This window comes from Drosophila albomicans, chromosome 2R, assembly GCF_009650485.2.
Source record: "Drosophila albomicans strain 15112-1751.03 chromosome 2R, ASM965048v2, whole genome shotgun sequence".
NCBI lineage: Eukaryota > Metazoa > Arthropoda > Insecta > Diptera > Drosophilidae > Drosophila > Drosophila albomicans.
This window is the reverse complement of record NC_047631.2, coordinates 4,280,807-4,306,003: the sequence shown is the minus strand read 5'-3', so window position 1 is coordinate 4,306,003 and position 25,197 is coordinate 4,280,807. Positions and strand designations below refer to the sequence as shown.

The 25,197-nt window shown below is 39.6% G+C and overlaps 2 protein-coding genes across 5 annotated transcripts in view; one reads left to right on the top strand and one right to left on the bottom strand.

Annotated features, from left to right (window-relative positions):
* The first annotated feature begins 4,008 nt into the window (after positions 1–4,008).
* Positions 4,009–4,698, top strand: LOC127566166 (uncharacterized). The gene has a single exon (XM_052007921.1). The coding sequence runs from the start codon at positions 4,239–4,241 to the stop codon at positions 4,497–4,499; it is 261 nt and encodes an 86-aa protein (XP_051863881.1). The 5' UTR covers positions 4,009–4,238; the 3' UTR covers positions 4,500–4,698.
* Positions 4,699–5,352: 654 nt separating this feature from the next.
* LOC117576439 (microtubule-associated protein futsch) overlaps positions 5,353–25,197 on the bottom strand; it is a 30,909-nt gene continuing 11,064 nt past the window's right edge. For all 4 annotated transcript variants that reach the window (XM_052007912.1, XM_052007910.1, XM_052007911.1 and 1 more), the window contains exons 3-11: positions 22,540–22,772; positions 22,245–22,466; positions 21,936–22,179; positions 21,713–21,873; positions 21,573–21,647; positions 19,616–19,722; positions 19,296–19,411; positions 18,991–19,234; positions 5,353–18,500 (exon numbers count right to left, since the gene is read on the bottom strand). In XM_052007912.1, the coding sequence (XP_051863872.1) occupies positions 7,480–18,500; positions 18,991–19,234; positions 19,296–19,411; positions 19,616–19,722; positions 21,573–21,647; positions 21,713–21,873; positions 21,936–22,179; positions 22,245–22,466; positions 22,540–22,772 (12,423 nt within the window). In that variant the 3' untranslated portion in view covers positions 5,353–7,479. The remainder of the gene's footprint in view (positions 18,501–18,990; positions 19,235–19,295; positions 19,412–19,615; positions 19,723–21,572; positions 21,648–21,712; positions 21,874–21,935; positions 22,180–22,244; positions 22,467–22,539; positions 22,773–25,197) is intronic.

Genomic DNA, 25,197 nt, shown 5'->3' with positions numbered 1-25,197 from the left:
GTTGGCAAATTTACTGCGTGAAATAGTTTCATTTTAAATTGCTATCAACAAAATTATAGCTCACACATATTCGTAAATTCATAGACGATAATGCCGAGATCAACACAACAGAATTAGAATCAAGCATTGATTGCAAATACACAAATATATACATACATATAATTATATGTTCAGCTATTTTAATTAGCAGGCTACCAGTGAGTAAGCTGCAAATCTTAATATGTAATATGATGATTGATTATTCGCACAAGCTACCTAATATTCGGTTAATAATACAATTGGCTAAAAGTTGAAGAACACCAACGATACGAAGCCAAAATTTCTAATTAAAATTAAAATTTAATGTTAGTTGTTAGCATGCAATTGAATTAAATTGGATCTATGATATGTCTATCAAAGTAGAAATAAATAAAACTGTATAACTATATAAATACCATATATATGTATGTACATCCTTAAAATCTCTACCCTGTGACCAATTCAATCCATCCCCAGATCGTGTAATCTTTTCATTTCAATGAGTGATAATCAATGCAATATCTTACTGCAATCGCCACTCTCCCCGACCATGACAAAATGACCATTGTGTATGCTTAGTATTTAGATTAAACACCTCATAACTGCCATTTGCCACACGCTAAAATATTAACACCGACACATACACTCAAAAAATACCCACACACCCATGCGTCTAGGCCAGGGCATTTCATTATTTAGTTAATAGTTTTTAAGCGTATTCTTACAATCGATCGTTCTAATTCGTTTTCAAATTGCTGTTCCTTTTGCTAAGACCCTCCACTTTGGCACTTTGTGTTGAGATGATGACTATGCTAACCATAATTGTGGAACGATAATGATTATGATATTGATAATTGATAACGATAATGGTAATGCTAATGATGCTCTGAGCATCATGTAAATGTATATGGATAATCCCCTTATAGCGGCATGTTGTTTTTTAATTTCATATTTCAAATTGTATTCAAATAAAGTTTTGCAATCCTTTTAGAGCTCTTGATATTGAGAAAACACAAATTAAAATAATATAAAATTAATAAAAAGAAATACAACAACACGAACAACAAGCAGTAAAATGAAGCAAATGATAACAATTTACCTTATAGATTTCAAATTATCAATAAAGAACTATAAAATAAATGACTATTTCCGTTTCTATTCTTTCAAGCAGGAATTTACAGGATAATCGTTTTAGTTTTTATTTTACATGTACTCGAATATACATATTTGCTCTGAGACATTTTAATTGCTCTATGAGGACAGAAATTGCGAAATGATAAAAACTACAAATTTGTCGTACGCTCACTTGTAAGTTTTTTCTACTGTCCATGCCAAATTCCATGATATTTAGTGTGATTGAAATGAGCAATGGTAAAAATGTTCCTCTGGATGATGACAATACCCAAAGTGCTTCACACTATTGCAAGTCAAATAAATACATTTTGCAATTGGTTCGCTACATATTGAAAGTTTACTGGAAATTTAATATTTAAGTTCGATTGGAAAACAAAAATCGTACAATTTGGAGTCAGAGATATAAATAATACTTTGCTTAAAAATGTAAAGAAACACACGTCATTGGTACCAGCAACTCGATCATTTAATAATGCTATTTAAGCCATTGCTGCGAGCCTAGCCACCAGTAAAGAAATTAAAATTTAAAATATTCTACAAGTCGATCAGTTGTTAAATAAATAAGTAAGCGGGGAATATTGTCACCTTTTGACCAATATATTGGCTATTGCAATAGCAGCATGTCACACTTTGAGAATCCTATGGCGTCTCATTAAATCAATATACCACTAATAAGAATAGCTATTTTACGCTGCAATTACTCTGGGTTTTTAACGCACGTTTTGTCAAAATTGCATTTTCTGTTACTGAAGGTGATAAAAATTAAGTAAATGATGGATAAAAATATTAACAATAAATTTCAATAAAATTGATTCAGCATATCGAAATATGCGATGAAATATAATAATTTCCAATGTAATTGCATTTCCAACATCTATTTGGACATTTGGTCACATTTAGGTCAAACCACAAATTTTAATGGCTTTTAAACTTTTCCTTCATTCTCCTTCTGCATATAATTTTTACGACTTGTTGTAATTAAATTGTTTTTGCAACGTAGTTTTTGATTAAAAATGCTCGTATATTTGCAAAATATATTAATTTGTTAAATGCTATTAAAGATAATGACTTATGCTTAGTTTGTTAAATTTGTTTAAAATTGAAAACAATGAAATCATTTTATCGTGTCGTAAGGCAATATTTAATTTATCATAAATAAATTAAAATTGTACTTCAATTTGATATGATTTCTTTTCATTTTCAATTATTAATAATTTTAATATATGTAGAATTATTTCAATATTTGACACTGAATGAATTAGAAAAATCATATATATTTGAAATTATAAGGCACTTAGCGCAGATTTGACAAAATATATAATCTGTATAGTAAAATAGGGACCAACACAGAACATGACAATAAAAATAAAATACTAGAAACTATATACATGGAAGATGTAGAGCTAAAAGAATATAATAAGTTTAAAAACTTATAATTTGAAGAGCTCCGGTACTAGTTTAAGAGTCAAGTAATATAATCGGGAATCTTTTATGTGGTGTATATGTTGTATATAAAAAATATATAGAATACTAAAGGCATTTCTTTGCGGAGATACAGCTTCTGCCATCTCCATGGAATTGCACAATGGTTCACTTCGGGTTTTCATTTAGTCTAATTGCTGGATGCATGACTATGTATGTTTTTGAAGTCCTGGGTTTGAGTAGTACTGCGTAGCACTTCCAGCCATCTAGAGAAAAGTTATCTATTATTTGAAATGTTTTTATTTTTACTCCATATGTGAGGGAAAATACCTGTTATATGTATGTGCGCTCTCTGCCCTAAAGAAATAAACGTGATTCTTGAAGGAGAGCTTAAAAACAAACTCCTTTTGAACCGCATCCTGATGACCTGGAGGTCCGACCGTGTAGCCAAGTAGTGGTAGACTGGCCAGCGCAAACTCATCCTGATAGCTCTTGTAGAAGTACAAACAAAACGAGGTAAAAACTACCCATAGTTTCTGCCAACCAGAGCTGTTCTTGAATTTACGCAGCAGATAGCCGGAGAGCTGATGCTCCGCAGCGATGAGATGATCTCCCAGCCCAACGGTGGCGCCACGATGCCAGCAAACGTGTAGCGCGGTATTGCTGCGAGAGGGCTGTGTTTTGTTCTGCTGCTGCATAAGAAGTTGCTGCGGCGTCAGTGGACCGCCTCCTCCAGTGCTGCTGTTCAGGCTGTTTGTGCCATTGCTCAGACCGATCATGTCGAGGCCCTCTTCCGACGAGCCTAAGTACAGAATGAAGTGAATATTTTAGTGCACAAATTAATAGTTATGAAGTCGGACTGTTAGGGTTATATTTCTTACAACGTTTTGCAAAGTGCTTTTCTTGCCAGTCATATTACGAGAAGAATTAGAAATATAACAGAAAATTAAACTAATTTAAGGAAACATAGGCGTGTACAATGTGTGTATATTAAGAGTGTTTTAAAAACCTGAACAATTAGTAGTGGACAAATAATAACGAATTTCTAGAAAAGTTGAAGTAAATTTATGAAGTAAGAAAGGGATGAATATTAGCCCGACGATAATATGTCAGATGTGGGAGCATTCATTAGGGCTGAGTATATATGGTGAGTACCTCAACCCAAAAAGTAAGAAAGAATTCATAAGCAGACTAAATTGCTCTATCCTCCCCCTGTTATCTACTCTAATAAATCTAAAAACAATTATTTTTTAATGTGAAGCTTTTAGAAGGCTTAGCATGCTCTTATAGATGAAAAATTGTAGTTAAGTATTAAGAATTGTGTACTATAACAACTAGAGTATAGGTTTTAAAAGATACTTACTGCAATTTTTAAGTGTTGTGAACTGCAGCTGCGTATTTGGTGCCTTGCTTTTAATATCGGCCGCCGCCTTGGACAGTTCGGCTAGCCAGAGGGTCTTCTCAGCGGTGGTGCCAGCACTCACCGTTATTGCACATTGTCCTCCAAATATGGAGAACGTATTGTGTTCGGCATTCTCGGTTAGTAGCGAACGGACTGGTACATGACCGAGTATACGAAAACTTTGATCTAATGGTGACTTGGAACCGTAGAGCAGAATATCCGAAAAGAGGAAGAACATGCGCTGCTGTAAGCCACGCTTTGAATGCTTCAGCAGGCAGCCCTGCCGTATAAGACGGCGATGAGGTTGCACGAGCTGATCGAAATTGATATCTCGCTGGAGTTCGCAGAGTTCCACAAAGTTGGCCGAGTCAGGGAGTTGGATGCGAATCGGTTTGGTGCTGCGTATAAGCAGATGATAGACAGCCTGGCAGTCGGCATAATCGATATGTTCTTCAGCATAGTAATCGCAAAGTCGCTCCAGCAGCAGTTGATAGTGCAGCAGACGATTCAATGGCTTCAGTAGCAGCTCACCAATGGGCAGATAACATACCTTCTGCTGTTCAAATTCCTTGTAGAGCTGCTGGAAACGATTATCCGTCTCGTACATATCATTCATGCAGTGTAAAATGTCCAGATGGGTCTGCACGTACTCGTCGTAGATGGGCAGAGCGCCCATGTGCTTCATCATGACATCGCCAATGCGATGGGAATCATGATTACCGCGTCCCTCCCACTGCACCATGCGATGCTCGATATCTCGCAGAAAGAGATTGTGGTGCTGCGACAGCGAATCAAGCAGCTCGAACAATGGCTGCAATTGCTCCACATCATCCAAGCTCAGCACTTGCCTGAACGAACAGTTTAGTACCTCCAGATCCTTTTTGTATGTGCGCTCCGTCATCAGTAACTCCTTGGCCAGAAAATAGCTTGGCTCTGTGGGCCATTTACGTTTCTTGACCTCTGTGTCAACGTCGTGGCTATTGGTCCGAGGCAATCCATTACCATTAAGTCCATTATGCGCAGTGGCTACGCCAGTGGCAAGCTCTTGCCGCTTAGCATGTTGGATTTCTGCCTGAATGACGTCGTATGTACCCGCCTCAGAGCGCGATAAAGATGATGATTTATCGGAACCCAGCGTAAGATCATAACGGTTCGACGGCGTAGCAATCTCACCGCGTCTATCCAGTGACATGTTGCCGTTGATGCCGTGATAGACATCTGAAACCCAAATAATAATAATGAAATGATAATATTAAAATAAAAGTAACAAGATTAAGTAAATTTAAAATCTAACTTAAAATAAGAAATGCATAATTGAAATTATAAAGGTTGCTGCAGAAGTCAAAAAGTCTTATCGATTGATTAATGAAGTTTTATTTATTTATTTTGTCTTTCTATATAATTTAATACTGGTTTAATCGGTTGCTCAAGTATAGATTTTTCATCAATAATTAAATTACGCTTTATCATGAAATTGATTCTTAAAATTTTTAAAAATCATGTGTGTCATCAACTGAGTTAGAAGTGTTAAACGATTTGGATTTTGCTTTTAATTTTTATATTTCTTACTTGCTAAAATTCAGCTAATGTTTTATATATTGATTTTTTGTTTACCACTTTAAATGTAAATTAATTTTAAATCATCATTAATTTGCTCTCGAAGAAGTAGACAATAATTTATTTATATTTCAATATTTAATTTGTATACCCACTGCACTGAATCTAGAGCAATCTCACTTTTAAATCTTGCTCTTTTCTAAAGTTACTTTACTAAGTACGAGATAAAACTTCTCGTATTTATGTAAAATAATTGTTGTGAAATTTAACCCTTAATTAAATTGGAAGCTACACTGAAGAGATCAGTTAGTAAGTAACTGAAATTCTGAGAGCACATAGAAACTCAATAAATATAAAATATATATAATATTTATAAATGTACACTTTACAAAAATGTAAAAACATTTGACTAAGCTAACTAACTAAAATCGGGTCTAAGTGGGTAAAAAACGATATAAACTCTCCAAAAATTCAACACAGATTTTATTTGTAGATTTGATTTAATACTAAAGCTAAACATTAAAGTGTCAATAGGAATGGTATCTTTTATTTTGATTAAAATACTTTTGATCCAATGAATAGTTGAAATTATTGTACGTTGGGTATATTCTGCATACTCTACATATTACCATATATCTTAATTCGCATCATTCTTAACAATTTAATACTCGTTTCCACTAATATAATAAAAATGATCGATTGGGTTTTGCAAACTTAACAGGGTTTCAATTTATTTTGTTAGGTTTAAATTCAATTGACCTAAACTCATAACATGGGCTTATTCTTCCTTCCATTATTACAACAATTCTACTTTCAACATGTTACTGTTTATGTGGAATCGATGAGAATCTATGAGATAAGAGAACTGTCAAAATGAGTTTTACATTTCCATTTTAGATTTTTTTTTTTGGCACATTTAAGTACTAGAACTAAAGCTATTACAACTTTTTGATGTTTCTCAAGGGTTTTTAAATATAATTACTTATCGATTTCTTTTAAAACTGTTTCCGCTTCAAAATTAGAAACTTATGTAAATAGCATAAGATCTATATAAAATATAATATATAAGTACATATATTTAAAAAAGTATCTAGAATTTTCATAGATCGACTCAAATAAATGCTTTTCTTTCCTCGTGAATTCCACAATTCTGATAAAAATATTGCATAAGAGATCTTGACAAGCAGGTTTGGCATATAGCACGACATATAAATTTTTGTGTTATTGGGTAGATTAAACATTTGACACTGTAACTCGAACTTATTATTTAGATAATACGTAATACTGATCAAATACTTATCGTAATTTAATTAAGTTTTAAATAATTATTTCATCATAAAGTTTTATGCTTCTCTTTTCTAAGTCGGTTTTCTTTCATCTTGTTTTGTTTTTGCTAAATAACATTTAAATATCTTTGTTGTATTTTGTTAATAATTAATATTATTATTCGATGATTAAACAGTGCATTAAAATTTGCTCAACTCGCTTTATAAATGTTTGTTATTTTAATATCTTTTTGGCTCTTCTATAACATTATATAGACTCTATGGAAGTAATCCAACTGCAACTCCAACTGCTTTCCATTTCCATTTTCAACATCCTCAATATTCTTCTCCACTGACATATGGTATTGATTTTCATAGTTTTGTTAATATATAGTATTTGATTAAAATATCAGTTTGATTTATTTAAATCCTTACAAGGGTTGTATGAATACTCATCTTGTTTTTTTTTAGCAGCACTTAGTTTTTTCATTTGGTTTAGTGTTGGTATTTTTGGATTGTACGATATTCTTGTTTTGTTTTTCAGTTTGTCGTAAATCAGTCTCAATTACAAATAAGTTGGCTATACTTGGATCGTGTGTAAAAAGTCGTAGAGTTGTTCTAAAAATTGTTCAAGGCAACTTAAGAAATGGAAAATGCTGCTGATATTTAAAAAATCTCCACTTAGTGATCACTCAGGTCATCTGAATCATGGAATTTTGGAGGGGGATCAACTCGTATATCCAAGCCACAGGCGTAGCGCTCATATTCAATGGGTTCCGTCTCGTAGTCGCACAGGAAGTCCGGATATGGCAGTTGCTGTCTTTGTGCTTCAGCTGATAGAGAGCTTCGATTCGTTACTCGTCGAATCGTTCCCATACCTCCAGCCCCACCTGCGCCGCTGTCTTCACTAGAGTTGGCCAGCTCATCGGAGAGTCCACCACCATGCGACTCATATTCACTCTCCTCGGGATTACAGTAGCTACGTCCATGATACGATTGGGGCTGCTGAGCTGCAGCGCTCGATGTACTGGCCACCTGTGAGTCTTCACGCTTCAGTTGACGCTTCTTGGTGCGCACAGGTTTAACAGGTTGTCCGCTGGTAGGTGGCATTGGATGATTGGCAGGCGCCGGCTTATCTACTATCGGTTGGTACATGGGCTTAGTAATGTGACCCAGGCGATCGTAACGTGGAAAACCCATCTCATCCACATTATCGCTCATGTCGAGACTTTCAAACTTGCTGACGCCGCTATACTGAGGATAATCATCATATTCATCGGTTTGTTCGCGTTCGAGCTCCTCATCGAACTCCAAATATTGTTCATCACGTTGATAGGAGTATTCCGAGCTACCCGAGTCCATTTCGGGCACATAGCCCTCGGAGCACTCACTACTCTCAGCCTGTTCCAATAAAGCAGCAGCATTTAGATTTGCTCGCATACGCTTGACTGGCAGCTGCCGTTTCTTCCGATAGCCACGACTTCGCAGTTGCTTTACATCCTGACCACGAACGTCCAGAGAGCTGTCCGTATCATTGCCACTGGGAGGACTTTTCAAAGCCGTTGCCACCGCGGCGGCGGCGCCCAACTGGGCGGCAGCAGCTGCAGCAGCAGCAGCCTTTCGAGGTGGTTTCTGGATTAGCTGATTTGGTGGTGACTCGGAGCTCAGGCTGCTCGAGTAGTAAGGAGAGCATCGTATCAATTTATCCGCTCGCTGTGGCATCTGCGGTGAATTGGGCTCGGTGCTCTCGCTGTTAAGGGTATTTGTTGTAGTTGTCGTATTTGTGGCCGATGATGTGGAGTGTGCATCACGTTCCTCGTCAATCCTCATGGGTAGCTCCTGGCTACTCTGCTGGGATTTACTGAGCATATGCTCATGGAAGGAGCTTGACTGTCGTAGCTGTTTGCTTGTTGTTTTGAACTCCCGTATTTGGGTCTTCGATAGCGTCTTGTCATCGTAACTATGATGTTTAGCGAGTGGTTTGGCCGGTGGTGCACACACATTGCCTGGTAAATCACTTGGAGTTACAATCGGCGGCAAACTTGGTACAGGTGGCGGCATTGGTTTAGCTACAACAGGAGCAGGAACAGGAGCGGAAGCTGTTGACCTCTGGGATTGAGCAGCTGTTGCGGCTGCTGCTTCTTCAGCTTCGGCAGCAGCGGCCGCCTGTTCCGCCAAGCCTGGCTGTTTCATTTTGTTGAGAAGCGCTTGCATTATGGGTCTAGTGACAGCTGGTTTTGGTTTTGTTGGCGGCTGTGGTGCGCGAGGCTTGTGTCGGGTCTGTTGGGATTGTTGCGTTTGTATCTGAGTAGTGGTTGTGGTAGTTGTTGTGTTAGAGTTGACTGTACTGCTGCTGCTGGTTGTGTGGAGGGGCACAAACTCTTGGCTTTGGTAGCGTTCCGTTAATTTCTCGCTGTGGGCATACAACCGCTCGACGAAAGGCGACTCGGACTCAGAACAAATCTCCTGGCTCTGGTATAGCTTGGACATCATTTCGAGCGATCGACGCTTTCGTGCCGCTGCACTTGTCTCTGGGCCTGTTGAAGTTATGGGCTGATCCGTATGATCTTGACTGGAACGCGCCTGATTACCGTTGCTTCCACTGCGGCGATGCACCTGAGGCAAGGAGCAGCGCTTCTCCTCGCTGGGTGAGCTTAGATTCGGCTTGGAGGCAACGCGTGGCTGCTTTAACGGTAAATACTCGCCGGGAACCACGCCCACCAACGTTCGACTGCTCGATGTGGACCATTCACTGATTGTGTGCGCCATCTCTGTAAGGGTAAGAGTGGTGTCATCGCTTCGCGTGGCCGAGGTTGGCTCACTCAACTTGTCAGTTTCAGAATTGGACAGCATATCGTATCGTAGACCATCAGAAGAACCATTGTCACCACTAAATTTATGAGAAAAACTACCACTCTGTTCATTCAGGCTCTCTGCGGACTTGTTAATGGAACTAATGCTAGATTTGGTATGATTGGATTTTTCACTTTTGGCGCAAGAATGTGTAGATACAGCCGATAGACTATCAGAGCCGGATAGATTCGCATACTGTCGGACTGTGTTGGTTCCTGTCGACCATTCTGAAATGCTTAAGCCAATCGATGTGTCCTCCGAGTGGGAACTGTGCGTGCATTTCTTTTGCTGCAATCCCATGCGGACGGTGCCATCTAGATCAGTGCCTATGGAGCTTGTCTCCTCCTCGGAGTGACTGGAATGACTGCATTTCTTGCAGCTTCCACCACTACTCAACCGAGCCTCATAATTTCGTCGTACTGTTGTCTGGTCGTCCAGGTACGTACTTCCGGAAAGAATATCATCAATCGAAGTGTCTGAATTGTTTGAGCCACGCGAAAGTTTTCGTAGCTGTGCGTCTGGCGACAACTGCACCTTAATGGTGCCAGGCATGAAGACGTCGTCGTTAGAGAATAATTCATCTTCCGAGATTGGACTACGTGGCGCTGGAGAGCGTGTGGGTTGTGCCACAATCACTTCTGGATTGGAGCCCTTACGCATTTCAGCGGCAGCTCTAGCTGTCGGTTGTGTGGAGGATGTACTACAGCTGACATTGAACGAGGATGACAAACAAGACGCAGCACTTAGTGTAGAGCTCAGACAGCTGACGGTATCTAATTGTATATTCTCGCTACCAAAGTCCTTGTCTTCGAACGCAGCTGACATTAGATAAGCCGTGTCTTCATATGGCAACACCTTAGCCACATCGGGTGGTCCTGCTGCATTCATTTCGTCGTCAACCAGAACCTTATCGGCGCTTTGCACCTCACTGGCATAATAAGTTTCTATGCTCTCAACTACAATGGGTGCATCGATTGTGCTAGATGGTGGTGAGGGCCAATCCACTGAGTCTTGCGATTGTTGGAATGACAAGCTTGCTTTCCAGCAGAAAGACTTCGGCACCGGTTTATCCAAATCAGGCATGGAATACATTGTCTCTGGCGGCTTGACAGGCACATGATCGAACGGTATCTCTGGTAGTGGCCAGTCCTCTGAGTCTTGGCTACCTGCATTCGACAAACACATAAGTGTGTGCCGCTCAAGATCTTCTGGCTGTTGTTCATCCACATGTGTAACTGAAAAGCGACCAGTCACCAAAGTGGGCGATTTAGGTTCGTTAAAACTACCAATACTAGAAAGTCGATCTGCAGTCGCTGAATCGCAGGGTATTTCTGGCATTTCAGCAGAGGTGCGACGATCAGCATCGGATATATAGGCCAAATTTGTATTGCTCCGCGAGTCAGAGCTTAGACTTGGTTGATGATCAGTCGATCCTACGGATTCATCCCGCATGCTCACTGAATGCGTCGACGCCTTGCTGACATCATCCTCCATACTGGATTTTTCCGAAGCCGTGCTACGCTCGGAAATCCTAGAGAGGGTTCGACCTAAAGTGAAGCCTGTGCTGTAGCCAATGATATCTGTAGGATTAACGCCAATACCACCAAGAGTGCTGGTCATAGCTGGGTAGCCAAAGGTGGTTGGAAAGTCATTCAGATCATCCTGATAGCTAGTATCGCTCTCCTTTTGTTCATCCGGTGAGACTTCTTTGATGTCACTGTCCGATGAATCTCGCAGTGGATTTTGTGCATCATATCGTTCATATCCCCCATCCGTTTCTACGTGATGCCAAGGATCATCCGTGCTAGAGCTATTTGAGCTTTCAATTGGGAACGCTTTCCAAGTGCTTTGCTGTTCCTTCTGTGCCAGTTCACCTCTACGTTGAGCTGCTCCTAATGATCCAGAGCTGCTCTCAGTTTCAAAAGATCCTCGTGACTCAACGCTTAGTGATCCCTTTGAGTCGAAGCTAGACTTTGACTCTTGTGAGCTGCGATCGCTGCCAGATTTCCCGTGTTCTGTTTTGGTTACAGAAAGTTTCTTGCCAGCATTTGCACGTACCGGTTTCTCAATTTTCGGAGGCTTCCGGGATCCACCAGAGCTGGACTCGCTGTCCTCCGTTCTTTGAAGTATTTTGGCAATACGTTCCTCAATGGGATCCAAGTAGGATTCGGTACTATTCCCTAAATCAATTGGGCTTTGTTTTTCCAGGGTAGGAGTTGTTGGCTTCTTAATGATTATCTTTGGTTCATTGGTTGGTGTTTGCTCATTGGAACCAGTTGGAGTGATATCTATATCGGCATCTTTAGCTGCAACATCCAACTGTAGCATACGCTGCTTGAGTTCCAAACATTTCTTGGCCTCCTCGTTGCCAAAGTCTTGTGATATGCCCAGTGGGCGTGCAATAGAACAGCTAACACTGGATTCTTCATCGACGGAACTTTTTTCCTTACTGACCGATAAACTCCAATCTTGCTGACGCTGTGGACTGCTGTCCTTTTCACCACTTGTCCAGGAATCCGAACTCTTTGATTTGTCACTTTGCTTTTCCAGACTGTATTTCTTCTTACTCTCCGAAGTATATTTCTCAAAGGTCTCGAGCACCGATTTCTCAATCATTGGACTGGCATTGGGTGGAGTGACTAGTATATTCAGATCAGATGTGGGTGTAGCACAATTTGAATACTCCAGGGGATTGGCATCCTCCAATGTTGCTTGGGTCTCAAGAACATTGCGATCCGGCTCCAGGTTTCGCGGCTCATTGTCTGATGTATCAGAGCCAATAAACTCATCACATTCGACAGTTATCCAGGAGCCGGTCTCATCACTACGGCTACGATCCAAGCTCAATCGATTGACATCCTGGCGACCAACTTTAAGATGCCGACGCTCGGAAGAGATGTCGTCTTCTTCAATCGAAGGCTCCTCACATTCAATAGTGGGCACGCGATGAGGATAACCCTCTGCCGGAGGTATTGGAGACTTACTAGCCGGTGAATGACTATCATCTACGGAAATAAAGGAATCAAGACTCTCAGCCGTCGAAGCCTTGCGACTATGAGTGCATTCACTATCACGAGTATCTTCAGAAGGCAGCGAACGCTTTAAGATTTCCAGGGAACGACGTTCTGATATGACGGCCTGCATATCGATATCCTCGTGAACATTGTATTGATGGGCAAACATGCGACGATCGCCAATAGCACTCCGTACAACAGCTGCGGGTTTCTCTTCAGATTTCTTTGCCTCAGCCGTTGCCTGCTTTTTATCGTCTAAGCTACGTGCCTTTACATCTCTGCCAAGGTAATGATGTTCAGCAGGCTTTTCTAAACTACTGGATTTGCCATCAATTTTCTTGTGTACAACACTACCCTCGATTTTCTGTTTGATTTCCTGAGCCTTTGCCATTTTCTTTGGTGACTTGATCATAATGTCTTCGGGTACATCAGATTTCTCAGAGTCTTCAAAAGACTTGTTGCGATCTTCAAAGCTGCGATTGGCCTTATCAAGCTTATCCGGACTACGACCTTCGTCAAAGCTGCGACTGAACTTAACCAACGATGTGTCCAGTTTGCGTGGAGCTTTTGCAATTAAAACGTGATCCTCGGCTTTTGATTTAAATTCGGTTTCGATGATTATCTTATCACCATCGGTCTTAACCATTATTTTGTCTTCCGGTGCAGGGAAGGCAGGAAGCGTGTCCTTTACTGGACTTAGCATTGTGATTGTCTGCTTCATAGCCGATTCATAAAGCTTTTGTTGTCTCTCCTTGCGTTTGGCAATGTCTGCCTCGGTTTCCTCTTGTGACTTGCTCTTATCTTTGCTCAAACGACGCATTTCAATTGAACGAGGTCGTTCTTTTGGACTTGATTTCTTGCTACCTCTGCCATCTCTGCCCGCTTTGATGTCATCAGCACTGGTACGCCGTGACTCTGGACGACTGCGTGAGATAGCTTTGCCCTTAAAAGGCTCAGAAGATTTTAATTTGCCCTTGCCGGTGCTGTCAATACTGCTGGCCCTAGAAACTCCCGGTGATGTTTTACGTGAACTGTTCGCTGAGCTATATGGCGACCAGTCTGTAAATCGATACTTTGGAATATTTAATATTAAATGATCGCCGCTTTTTAACTTCATTTTTGATTTCCTTTTATCTTTTATCTTGACGCCTTGTAAAGCAATCTTTTCAATGTATTTCAATTGATTAAGAAGCTGCACCTCTTCATTGTCAATAGTCACAGCATTTAATAATGAATCTTTTCGATTTGTATTGTAGCTGCTCTGTGTGGGAATAGAGCCTGCACAGGAATGAACGCTATCCGCTGTATCGTCTTCCTGCTGAGTGCTTTGATTAGCACGCTCCAATGGTTTCTCTTCCAAAATTTCGCCCTCCTCCTCAAAGCCAACGGTGTCATCCTTTGAGGAAAACGCGTTCATTGGTGGTAAACGATGCAAGGAAATTACAGGTGTATCCAGGCTCTTAGTACGTCGCTCCGTGGTGGGAGACTGCTGAGTAGCCTGCTGTCGTTGTAGAGATACCGAGCCTTCCGATAGATTGAGTCGGGCATGGGCAAAAAGTATGGGAGCATGACCCTTTGATCGCATAACTATTGAAGAATCAATAATTTCTTCAATAAGTTTAACCTTAGACTTGGCTGTTTGTTTTTTGAGGGTGTAATCAATATCTGAACCGCTTATCTTCTCTTCATGACATGTCTCGTAAATATCATCGTTGCTGCGAAAGAACTCAGCATGTTCAAATATGGGTGAAGGTATATTTTCATTGCGTTGATAATCATTTGTGCATTCGTCCATACGTCGCGTGGGCAAATGAGGCTCATCCTCTGAGGATGGTATGGAGATAGAGCGCTCTGATATTCGACGCAGTTCCGTAGCGTTAGCATATTGTGGATCCAGCTTCTGCGTATGATAACGGCTCTCAAGATCAGCAAGTCGACGGCACTGTGGTGGCGAACCTTCAATTTCGGTTGAGCTCATAGTTTGTCCTCGACCCCAGGCAGCCGAGATGAGGCGACTTTGCTCAATACGCAAAATTGGTTCAATCTCTTTGCGTGATTGTGGAGGAGAAAACTCCAAACGGTCGGGTATAGCCTCAGCCGAACCAAATACATCGTCTGAATCCAAACTCTCGTCATCTGAAGAAAACGATGTTATACGGGTCTTTCCCTTCTTGGACTTGCCCGATGGCTTTGTCTTGGGTATTACACGTGGTTTATTGGCCTTTCGGGCATTGGCCTGTAGTTCCTTACGGAGACTTTGAATTAACTCCATTTGTTTTTGTTCTAGCTTTTGCTGTTGCATACTCTCAGTTTTGGAACTGGTTGCTGAATCACTTTCAATTTGACTTAACTTTTTGTTAAGTTTTTCCAGCGTAGATGCGTCCATTTGCTTGGTAATATCACGTTTGGGAGATGACAGCTGAATAATTGGAATAGTTTTGTCAATTTCAAGTGTTATAGGATCGACTTTGGATAAATCAATATTTTGAGTGAACAAGAACTCTTTTGTTTCTGCCGGGAGCAAGCTATCAAGAATATCCGGGAGAAAATCAACTGGACCAGGAACGGCAATAGCACTTGCTTTTGGTGATTTTGGAGACTTTGGTGACTTCGGAGACTTTGGCGATTTTGGAGATTTCGGAGACTTTGGTTTATTATGACCTTTGGCACCTGTTGCTGGAGCCGTGCCATTCATAATATGTCGCTTGTGAAGCACATAAGGTATATCCTCTTTTAGTACTTTAGTAAATCGACGTTCATAGTCTCGGAAGAAGCTTTTCGGTAACTCGAACCCAGTTTTTGGTATATCCACCTGAGGGGCTGTCTGTCCTTCATAGCATTTGGGTATTTCAAAGTTTCCATGTGCTTTACATAAAGGTGGCGCACTTGGTATTTGTTTATAGATGTAGTCTTCATCACTTGAGTCAGCCGGTGTGAGATCTATTGATTTCTGATGCATTAGAACATGACGACGAGAGTTGCTTCCAAGCCGAGCCCGATTTGCCAATGAGTTTGGATCACTCTTAGTGCGCTCCACTGTAGCATGTGAATAGTTCAGGGGTACCAAAATAGGATTGTACTCCTCAAAATGCGTTTTAGCCATAAGCTCCTCCTTTCGTGTGATTTTTTGATGAGCGGCACGCGATTGCTGTTTCTCAAACTCTGACACAAGTTCTGGAGTTAATGGATATTCTGGACTTTGCTTTGACTTCTCATCCTTTGGCTGCCCTTCCCATTGCTTAGAGTACTTTTGAATACATTCAATTCGATCCTGATCAAAACTAAAAATGTTCTCGCTGTCTGATCGACGTCGAAAAGCTGAGATCTTACAGGACTGCGAATTGGATTTCTTAATGGGCGCTGTTTGATCAATGGAGTCACCAGTTTGTATATCTTTCTCTTGACAACGCATACCAGAAGCGGGCGTAGATACTGATTCAGGTGATTTGCTACCGAAGGACTTTGCATTACGCTCAATTTCCACATTTTGAAGACTAATTGAGTGTACCTTAGATGTTTTATGAGTTTTGTTGCTTGGGAACGTGGAATATGTATCACGACTATCATAAAAAGAACTATTTGCCGTGGAACTATGCGTGTCCGAGAGTAAGCAGTCGTGGCTCTTAACTTTTGGTCGTGAGTAGAGGCCATCGGCATCTGGCACTGGCTCGACAGCATCATAATAATCACTCTTTGATTCCTGACTGGACTGTATGAACTTTTCGTAAAGCTCTTTCTTGTTAAACTGCTTAACCTTCTTGCAGGTGGTCGTTGGCATTTCATAATTTCGTCCAAAACAATCCCCTACTAACGATTCCTTGGAATCCTGACTGGAAGCCACTGAAGTTTTGCTTTTGGTCGTTTCTCTGGATTTCTTACTATCTGTGTGATAAAGACTGTCTCGGGATTTCTTGCTCGAGTCCGAGCTGCGGGAGATCTTCGTCTCAAACATTTCACTTTGACTTTCTTGACTTGAGGTACGCGTAAGAGCTTCTTGAATCTTCTTATAGAAATTTCCATCTGATTTAACGGAAAGCTTTTCGCGTGGCAAATATCGTGGATCTTCGGCATCCCAGATTTCATTCATAATATCGGCAGCCGACTTAGACTTTACATCTATAGCCGAGCGATACTTTGGCTGCTCTGAGACTGACTCATCATCGCTAGGTATGTAGTTGCCCGAATCTAGAGAGCAGGAACGCATGTGGTCTTCAGATCGTCGTCGACCACTAAAGAAATCTATATCATACTTCTCCAAGAGTTCGTAACTGTCCTGCGATATATCATCCTGTGATCCAGTATAGTCTTGCTGATGGCCATAGTGTCGCTTGTGCTCTTGCGTATTGTATGTGCTGCCTGGATAGCTGGATGAGTACACCTTGCTATGCGGCAAAGGCGAAAAGTCTTGATGAGCATCAATAGAATGATTCTTTGTAAAGTAAAGAGAATGACGAGAATCATCATATCGAGTAACTGGTGAATCAATGCGATTTGACGAGAGGAACTCTTTATCGAATGCTGTCATGGGCTTAGACTGCTCACGAGCATAATAGGCACTGCTATAGCGTTCAAAGAGATCCTTGCAAGAGCTACTCTTGAGCCATGACTCACGTTCTACCTGGTCATAAATATTCTCTCCCTCTCCATCTCCATCTTCGTCTTGCTCATCCTCATCATCCATATAATGTACAGCAGCCTGTTCTGGTTTGACAAATTGTGCTGTGGAATACAAATTCCCGGAAGTTATAGGATATTCTAGTTTCTCCGCTGAGCTCCGCCTTGGATGGTGAGTAATGTAATGACTATCGTAGGAGTCAACTGAATCAACACCAGACAGCTCGGAATTTCGTGGAAGAGAGTGCGTATGCCGGGAACTCTGTGAATCGATCGATGGTGTCAAATAGTTTTCAGATTGAGCTAACTTAACACGATCATTTTGAGCATAACGTTTTGTGTTAAATCCGGTGCCAAAGTAGGAGGACGAAGACGACTCCGACGGATGATTGAGATCGTTATGGTATTTATAGTTTAAACTATTATAGTTCCGCTCCTGGGCGGCAGCATAAGCTGATGTGCTAGGCTGTTGTAGCATCGGCATGGGTGGTTGTATGCCCATTTGCTTGGCTCGAGTATATTGGAGTATAGACTGATCAATAAACTCATCACTAAAATGTTTCTCGCGTGTCTTTGACTTTGTCTTGCGATTGACCGTGGCATATATATCGTTGCGGTCGTTAAGATTAAGGTGCTCACTATTTGAGATCTTATGCTCCATTTGGGCGCTGTGAAAGTCCGGATATTTATAGTGACCCACATCGTTGATGTCAGTGTAAATGATGTTGTCGGTTTCGGTTTCGGTCGAGTTGGCATTGGCATTGTTAAGCATACACTGTTTAGACATCGAATAATTCGTACTGCTATAATGGACTGGGGTGACAGTTTGCGATTGGGACTCCTGTGACCGAAGCGGCTGACGACGGGCATTGGACATGACCATGGCCGAGACCGGTGAGACTGCCGCCATAGTCTCCCGATTGATGGTAGATGCTGTCAAGTCCGAATCCGCTTCCTCCTCGACTAATTCCTCCTCCTCCCCCATAGGCTCCTCCTCCTCCAAATCCGCAGGTTCCAGAAGCTCCTCCTCCTGCTCCTCCAACTCCATGGAGCTGCTGAGATCCACCGAAAGACCCACTGTGCTGGTGTTGGTAGTGTTGTTGTGAGTGTGATTGTTGTTGATGCTGATGAGCTGCGGCGACGCAGGGACATACGCTTGGGATCCCACTGAGACTCGACGAGGCGTGCTGCTGCTGTATAAGTGGGACAAGTGGCTCAGACCTGAACACGCGCATAAACAAAGCATGTTGGGATACGTGTTAGCACTTGAGCAATAGACTTCAACCGAAACAAAACCGAAAAAGTACCGAACTCAAAGCCAAAGTAAACACTGAAAACATAATACACTGATTTGGCAGCATATAATATTGTGTTGCTCCCGTAACAAAAATATTCATACTGTTTCCACTACTAAGAACTTAAAAAAAAATAACATTAGAGAGAATTCACGAATAAAATGAACATCCACAGGTTATTCACGGTGATTTTTGGTAAATACTATTAGGCTAAAATAATAAATCATAATTTAGAGGGAACTTATTATTATTTACTGAAACTTAAATAAATAATGAATTCGTTTCCATGCTATTTATCTATACTTATTGGGATATACTTATAACTTAATGTAACGAAATCATAGATAACTATATGTAAGAGTAACTTAACAAAACGATATTAATTAGAAAATCGATATGTAAAATGATAGACTTACCTAAATTGCGATCGCTTGGATGCACACGAGCCTGATCGGGAGCGCGCTGCAGTTGGCTGCTGTGGCTGGGCGAAGTCCACGATTGCGGACCCTGTGGTGAAACCGAGCGGTTCGAATTCATTTGGTCCATACCCGCTGCCGAGTGGTGTTGCCGTTCCGCCGAGCATGCCGCTTCCTCCGGAGAGGTTGGCGATTCCGCTGCATAATTCTTCGTCTGATAGATCTCCACCTGGGCTGCTGTGACCTGATAATGTAAAATGAATATTACTCAGTCTGCCATTCAAACAGAAAAGTAATTCACTTACTTGAGAACGCATGTGGTCTGTAGGATTGTCGCGTCGGCGATCCAAGGTATCCGCTGCCTTCTTCGTCAGAGAAGGGGTCATCGAGTCGTTGCATTGATTGCGATAATCCCATGCCGCTGTAGGGTGCATGTAAATAAATGTACCAAAAATAATGTGAAAATAATGATAATCATTATGTATATTTGCAAATTATAGTGAAAATTTATCGCCTTGGCTAAACATTCCGCGAGCAAAACTTAACACAAATCATTTAAAATCGAAATGATAACGATAAATCAACAAATATATAATTCAACAATCAAAAAAAAATAAATACAAACCAGTGTCAATTGGGAGTAGGGGATTGGCTGAAATGCTGGAATTCACATACGTATGCGACTGACTTCGGCTACTAGCATTCAGTGGCCCTTGCCGGAATGACTGAGACCTGCAGCAAAAGAAAAGACAAGAGGATACCACGATTTTATTTTCACATGCTCACTTTTTTCCTTTTAGTTTAGTTTAGTAATCGTTTTTAGTTATAAATATCTTGTTTTTCGGTTTATGGCATATTCATTTATTTTATTTTGGAGTTAAGCACTTTTTGATTTATTTATATTTCTTGTTAATTTGAGCATTACCACTCAGAAAAATTCGGATTCCTCGCGAAGACGCAATTGATTTAGGACACAAATTAAAATTAATTATTGTGTAATAAAAAATTGTAAATCATACACACAACATCGTTAGGAATAGGGAACTACTATATCTACTATAAAGCCTAAGAAATATAATGAAATCCATAAAGGATTTAATGGGCGACCGGGAAAGCATTTTGTATTTAAATCAATGGTTTATATTTTTTTTATTGTAGATATTAAAACTACACATAATAGTAGAATAGGTTTTTAGATTTATGAAAGAACACACAACTAATAACTACACATTTAGGAGAAGGAAACGAACGTGAATAGCCGTGATTGTGTACATTTAGTCTCAGTAAAACACACAATATGACATCGAGCTAAGTTCGAAGACACAGTCTAAACAACATATAAAACCAACGCGATAAGATCGACTTGTTAAGCCATTCACGACTAGACTAAATACTAAACACAATGTGAGCATTTATGATGTTATTAATGTTAAGGTTATGCTGATGAGGGGGGAATTTATATAGTAGGAATATCATTTTGTTTTAATGATGTTACTTGATACTGAGTAAAGGATTGGATGGTGAAAAATTATTTCGAATGATATGAGTTTAGTACGCATATAAATAATTTGTCAATTGCCAATTTAGATTGTAAATAAATAAGATTGATAATCTACAGTTAGTTTGAGTAGCTAATAAGCACACATGATAATTAAATTATAAATTATAAACACAGTAAGTAAATAAAATGCATGTCGTTTGCTTCTGTACAATTTAATTTGTGGTTTGTTTTCTTGTTTTTTTTTTTATATATATATGTATATATATTTAGTTTAGTTTTGTGCTTTGCTTTGTTTTTGTTAAGTTTGTACCAATTGGTTTTTTAATCCTCTTCTCTTTTCTCTCTTTGAAATTATTGAAATTTAACTGTATTTCTGCCAAGTTTTTATATGACAGAAGATTGTAGGGTGGTTTAGGATTTGGACTTGGGATTTGTTCATTAATTTCAAACTTGATTTTGAAAAAAAAAAAAAAATGAAGTTTATAAGCAATAAAATTCAATTAAAAGATGATCACGGTGATGATTCATAATGTGTATGGATGAGTTTCTTTGTAATAAATGCGTTTGCAATGTTGGCAAAGCATTTAATTTGTGAGGTTGATATGTAAATATTAAACGGGTATAAGAAATTGTTCATACAATTATTTAATATAGTTTGGATGTGTCTCTGGTTATTCATAAAAAGGGAAGAAGTAAAAGCTTGAAATTTTAAAAATATAAATGAAGTAAAGCTTAAAAATAAATTTAGTTTGAGTTTACATCTTTGAAAATATAGAAATAGAAAAAGATTGTAAAACATTTTTTGCTGCTTTTATAAATCTGAAATCTTTTGTCGACAGTTAAGAGCTCGTTTTCACATCTTATACATGAAATCATAACTTTTTTGAGTTTAATGTAAAGATGTGAAAACGTGAACTGTACATTTAAAGCTGTTAGTTATAACAGAAAGCAGATTACATCAAAATAAAGCGAAAAATGTGAGTCTTAACAAATATTTCAGGCATTCAATAAGTTCTTAGTTTCTTTACTGTTGTTTTTCTGTAGATGTAGTTGTTGTAGTAAAATTTCAGTTATTTCTTACCTTTGGAAGGTTTGACGCTTTACATAATTTTCGCGAACAAATTCAATGATCTGTTTTTGCGTTCTTCCACTGTAACTGTAATTATACGAATATATTGAATGAAAATTCCATTAATTAATTTTCTGAATTTTGAGGCATACCGGAACGAACTTCCACGGGAAAGGACGCGGGTCTTACGCCTGGGTGTACTCTGAACTGTTGTGCATCGGAAGAATCCGTGATTTTCAACACACTTCTTCCAAAAATTCTTGCACTCATTGCGTCCCTCAAAAAAGAACTCAACTGTGTCCTTGTAGTAGCCCTATAATATTTAAAAGTGAATTTAACAAATTTGTCATCTATGTTGTTGTATTGAAATCTTACGTAGCCTTCGGGGTGCAGTTTGACAAGAAAACGTTTTCGTTTAAATGAAATTTTGCGAATTTTGGCCCAGGAAAAGGTATTAATGCGAGTTATATTCTGAAACACGGTGAGACCCATATGAGCCACAGCCAGATTTAGTGGAACACCCTCTACATCCTTGGCGGGATGCATTTTCATGCCATAAAGCTCACAGCGACGTGCTGTCTCTAGTAGATTAAGATCGGCCTCGGCCGGCGATTGACCACTAAAAATACAACCCGAGATCTGTCATTAAAATTCCATTTAAAAATTATATTTCTGTTGGCTTACAAGTGCTTCTTGTGATTTTCCATTATCTTTCGTTGCATTGTGGCATCCTGGTGGGGCACAAATCGATACGACGATAAATATGTATGATCAGGATAATCCTCGGGCACATAGTCTCCACACGATGCCTGCACAATGTAGCTGGCCATAAGCGCCGCTGTATTATCATTGCATTGCAAGCTGCCCGTAGCTAGGTCGCGTTTGATTTGCAAACAGAATAGATATCTAGAAGAGAAATATGATAAGTGAGAAATGTAAAAAACTAGGATAGGGTTATTACCCAGTCATAACATATTACCTTGTATACTCCTCCTCCAGTTGCGCCGGATCGGGGGTATAAAATTTGATGCAGAATCGCAGCACTGGATCGATGAGTGATAGACCCACTTGACGATTCATTGGCTTTTCCAGATCGAGCCAGTATTTGGTATGTGTGGATATTTCCTGATATTCCAAGCCAAAATAGTCCGCTTCTAGCAAGTTTAGCTGGCGGCAAACTTGCTCGAAAAGTACTCGACCCAAAGCTTTGGCCTATAATGGAAATGTTTAAAACAATAAGCAAAATTACAGTAACAAGAATTCACTCGCCATTATAAGTATGTATTTGTAAAACAGATTCTTGGCAAATGTACAAAAGTCGTACAAAGCTTTCCGATGCTGTAGTTCACGCCATTAGAGTTGATTAAAAATACCATTAGAAAGCGATAAATAATACATAAATACATATGCGTTTTCTAGCAGTTTGCACCACACACTCGAGCTCTGACGCTTTCCGACCCTCTTATATTTATCTTGCGACAGCTCGACCTCTTTCCGTTCGCTCAATTTGGCAACGGGCAAACAGAACGCCGACCTACTTTTTTTTAAAACTTAATTGATGCCAGAGACATGGACTGGCAAACGACCAACGCATTCAAGAGGTCCAGTTAGTAGCTGGGGGGAGGCGTCAACTCAATTGAAATTTATTTAAATGCAATCAGACGAGTCATCGCCCACAAAATGCTTTGGCGTGTGGCAATGCTTAAATTCGCTCAGCTGCAACGCAAATGAAATTTTAACGAGCTAAGCTCAGTCATTGCTTACATCGCAAAACGCCCCTATACGAAGGCCGAGTGCAAACTAAGCATTTATTCTAATATTTTACTCCAAAGCAAACATACAATTTAACGGATGGTCAACTTTATTAAGGAAAGGTTTATGCAATAGTTTGCTTAAAATCAATATACTTCAAGCTATTAAATGCAGTTTATAAATTAATCATCTGGTTTCTATCAATTTAATTTATAAATTCAATATAAATTAGCAAAAGATGTCCTAGAATCCCAAATGACTTGTAGCACGCATGAATAGCTAATTTGAGATCTAAACAGACGAAAAACGAATGCTACCTGCGCAGTAGCATTCACATCTGGTGATACAGCTTTATACCATTAGTAAAATGAAGGGCACGCAAAATGTTATCGACATAGGCGATGTGAGAGATTGAGAGACTTTCGCAATCAAGCAAAGTGCTTAGTCAATTCTATAGAAGCACGCACAACATCCGATTTTGAGTGTGAACTCCTGTCAGCCTGCGGGCATATGTCGGACTCAAATTTTAATTATGGCTATGTTTAACGCACCACAATAGTCGCATTGTACCTCATTCTATCCTCAAATTTAACCAATTTTCCATCACTTTGCGGATGCTTGAATATTTCATGTAATAAATTTTGGCAAATGAACACGTCTCTGTGGCGGTCATATATTATATAAATCAAGCTAACATTATTGGGTGTGGTCAGCGGGTTTGGCCTGAAACATATACAAATATTTCATTAAATATTTAACAAAATTATCATTCTCACTGAAAAGCTCAATAAATATTTAAATTTAGCAACAACTACTGCAATACGACACCTATTTTTAGGAATTGCCCTTTTAAATGAAATGTGAAATGAAAACTTGCAAACAGTTCACCAAAAAAACGATGAAAACCCCAAAAATGTGCGGACACAAAGGAATTGCTTCTGCAATTTTTATGAGTTCTCTGGGAAAAAGGCCAACAGCACATACAAATTTGGAGTGCTGGACAATGAAATACCCTGGTCTACTTAGTATCCTAATCTTAAAAAGATAGCTAATAATGTTAAACAAGGATACATAAATTTTATATTATTAAAGAGCATAATATATTTTCAGTCGTATTATACAAGTATTTATTTTTTCTTTGCATACAGGGTATCAGAATCGAATAAGCAATAAAGCAAAGTTGCGCTACATTGCTGCTGAGTTGTGGTCATTGGGGAATATGGCAAAAAAGAGAACTCGAGGCAGAGATTTTTATTAATTGTGATGAACTTGAAGTGTAAGATGAAAATTGGAGATAGTCCATAGATTAAACAATAGATGACTAGGACAATTAAATACATATAATTATGATAGCCAATCTGATATATGAATATCTGAAAACAATAGAAATATGAAAGTCTAGGTGAGCAAAGCTTTCATTTATCTTCAACTAATTGTCAAATAAAATGAAATTTACACAAGTTTTACATTTTGCTCAACTGCTCAACCATATGTAATTTAATTCCCAGCAAACAACAGAAGTGGATAACTCACTTAGAAAAAGATGAATGTGCGGGTTTCCTCCTTAGCTTCCCCGATTCGAGTCGTTACTCAAGCGGATGCTTCACAAACTGCAGTCGCAATTGTTGACCCAGGCCAACTTTACCAACGACAATGGTTCACAACAGCCACGCCCGAACTTTGACATTCTCAGCGAATGAGTGAGAGGGAAAGAGAGAGGACAGAAGATAGGTCTATGCATTGTCCTTGTAGGCCAATTCACTAAACCAATTTGGACTTTCAACAACTACAAACAGCCAATTAACTTTGGGCGCGGCTGGGAAAACACGGAAACAGCTGAAGAAAGAGAATCTACTGAGGAAGGGGCACCTGCTATACTTATAAC

Bases quoted from the DNA above. Each gene is read 5' to 3' on its own strand.
- LOC127566166 (XM_052007921.1), top strand. From the start codon at position 4,239: ATGCTTCAGCAGGCAGCCCTGCCGTATAAGACGGCGATGAGGTTGCAC.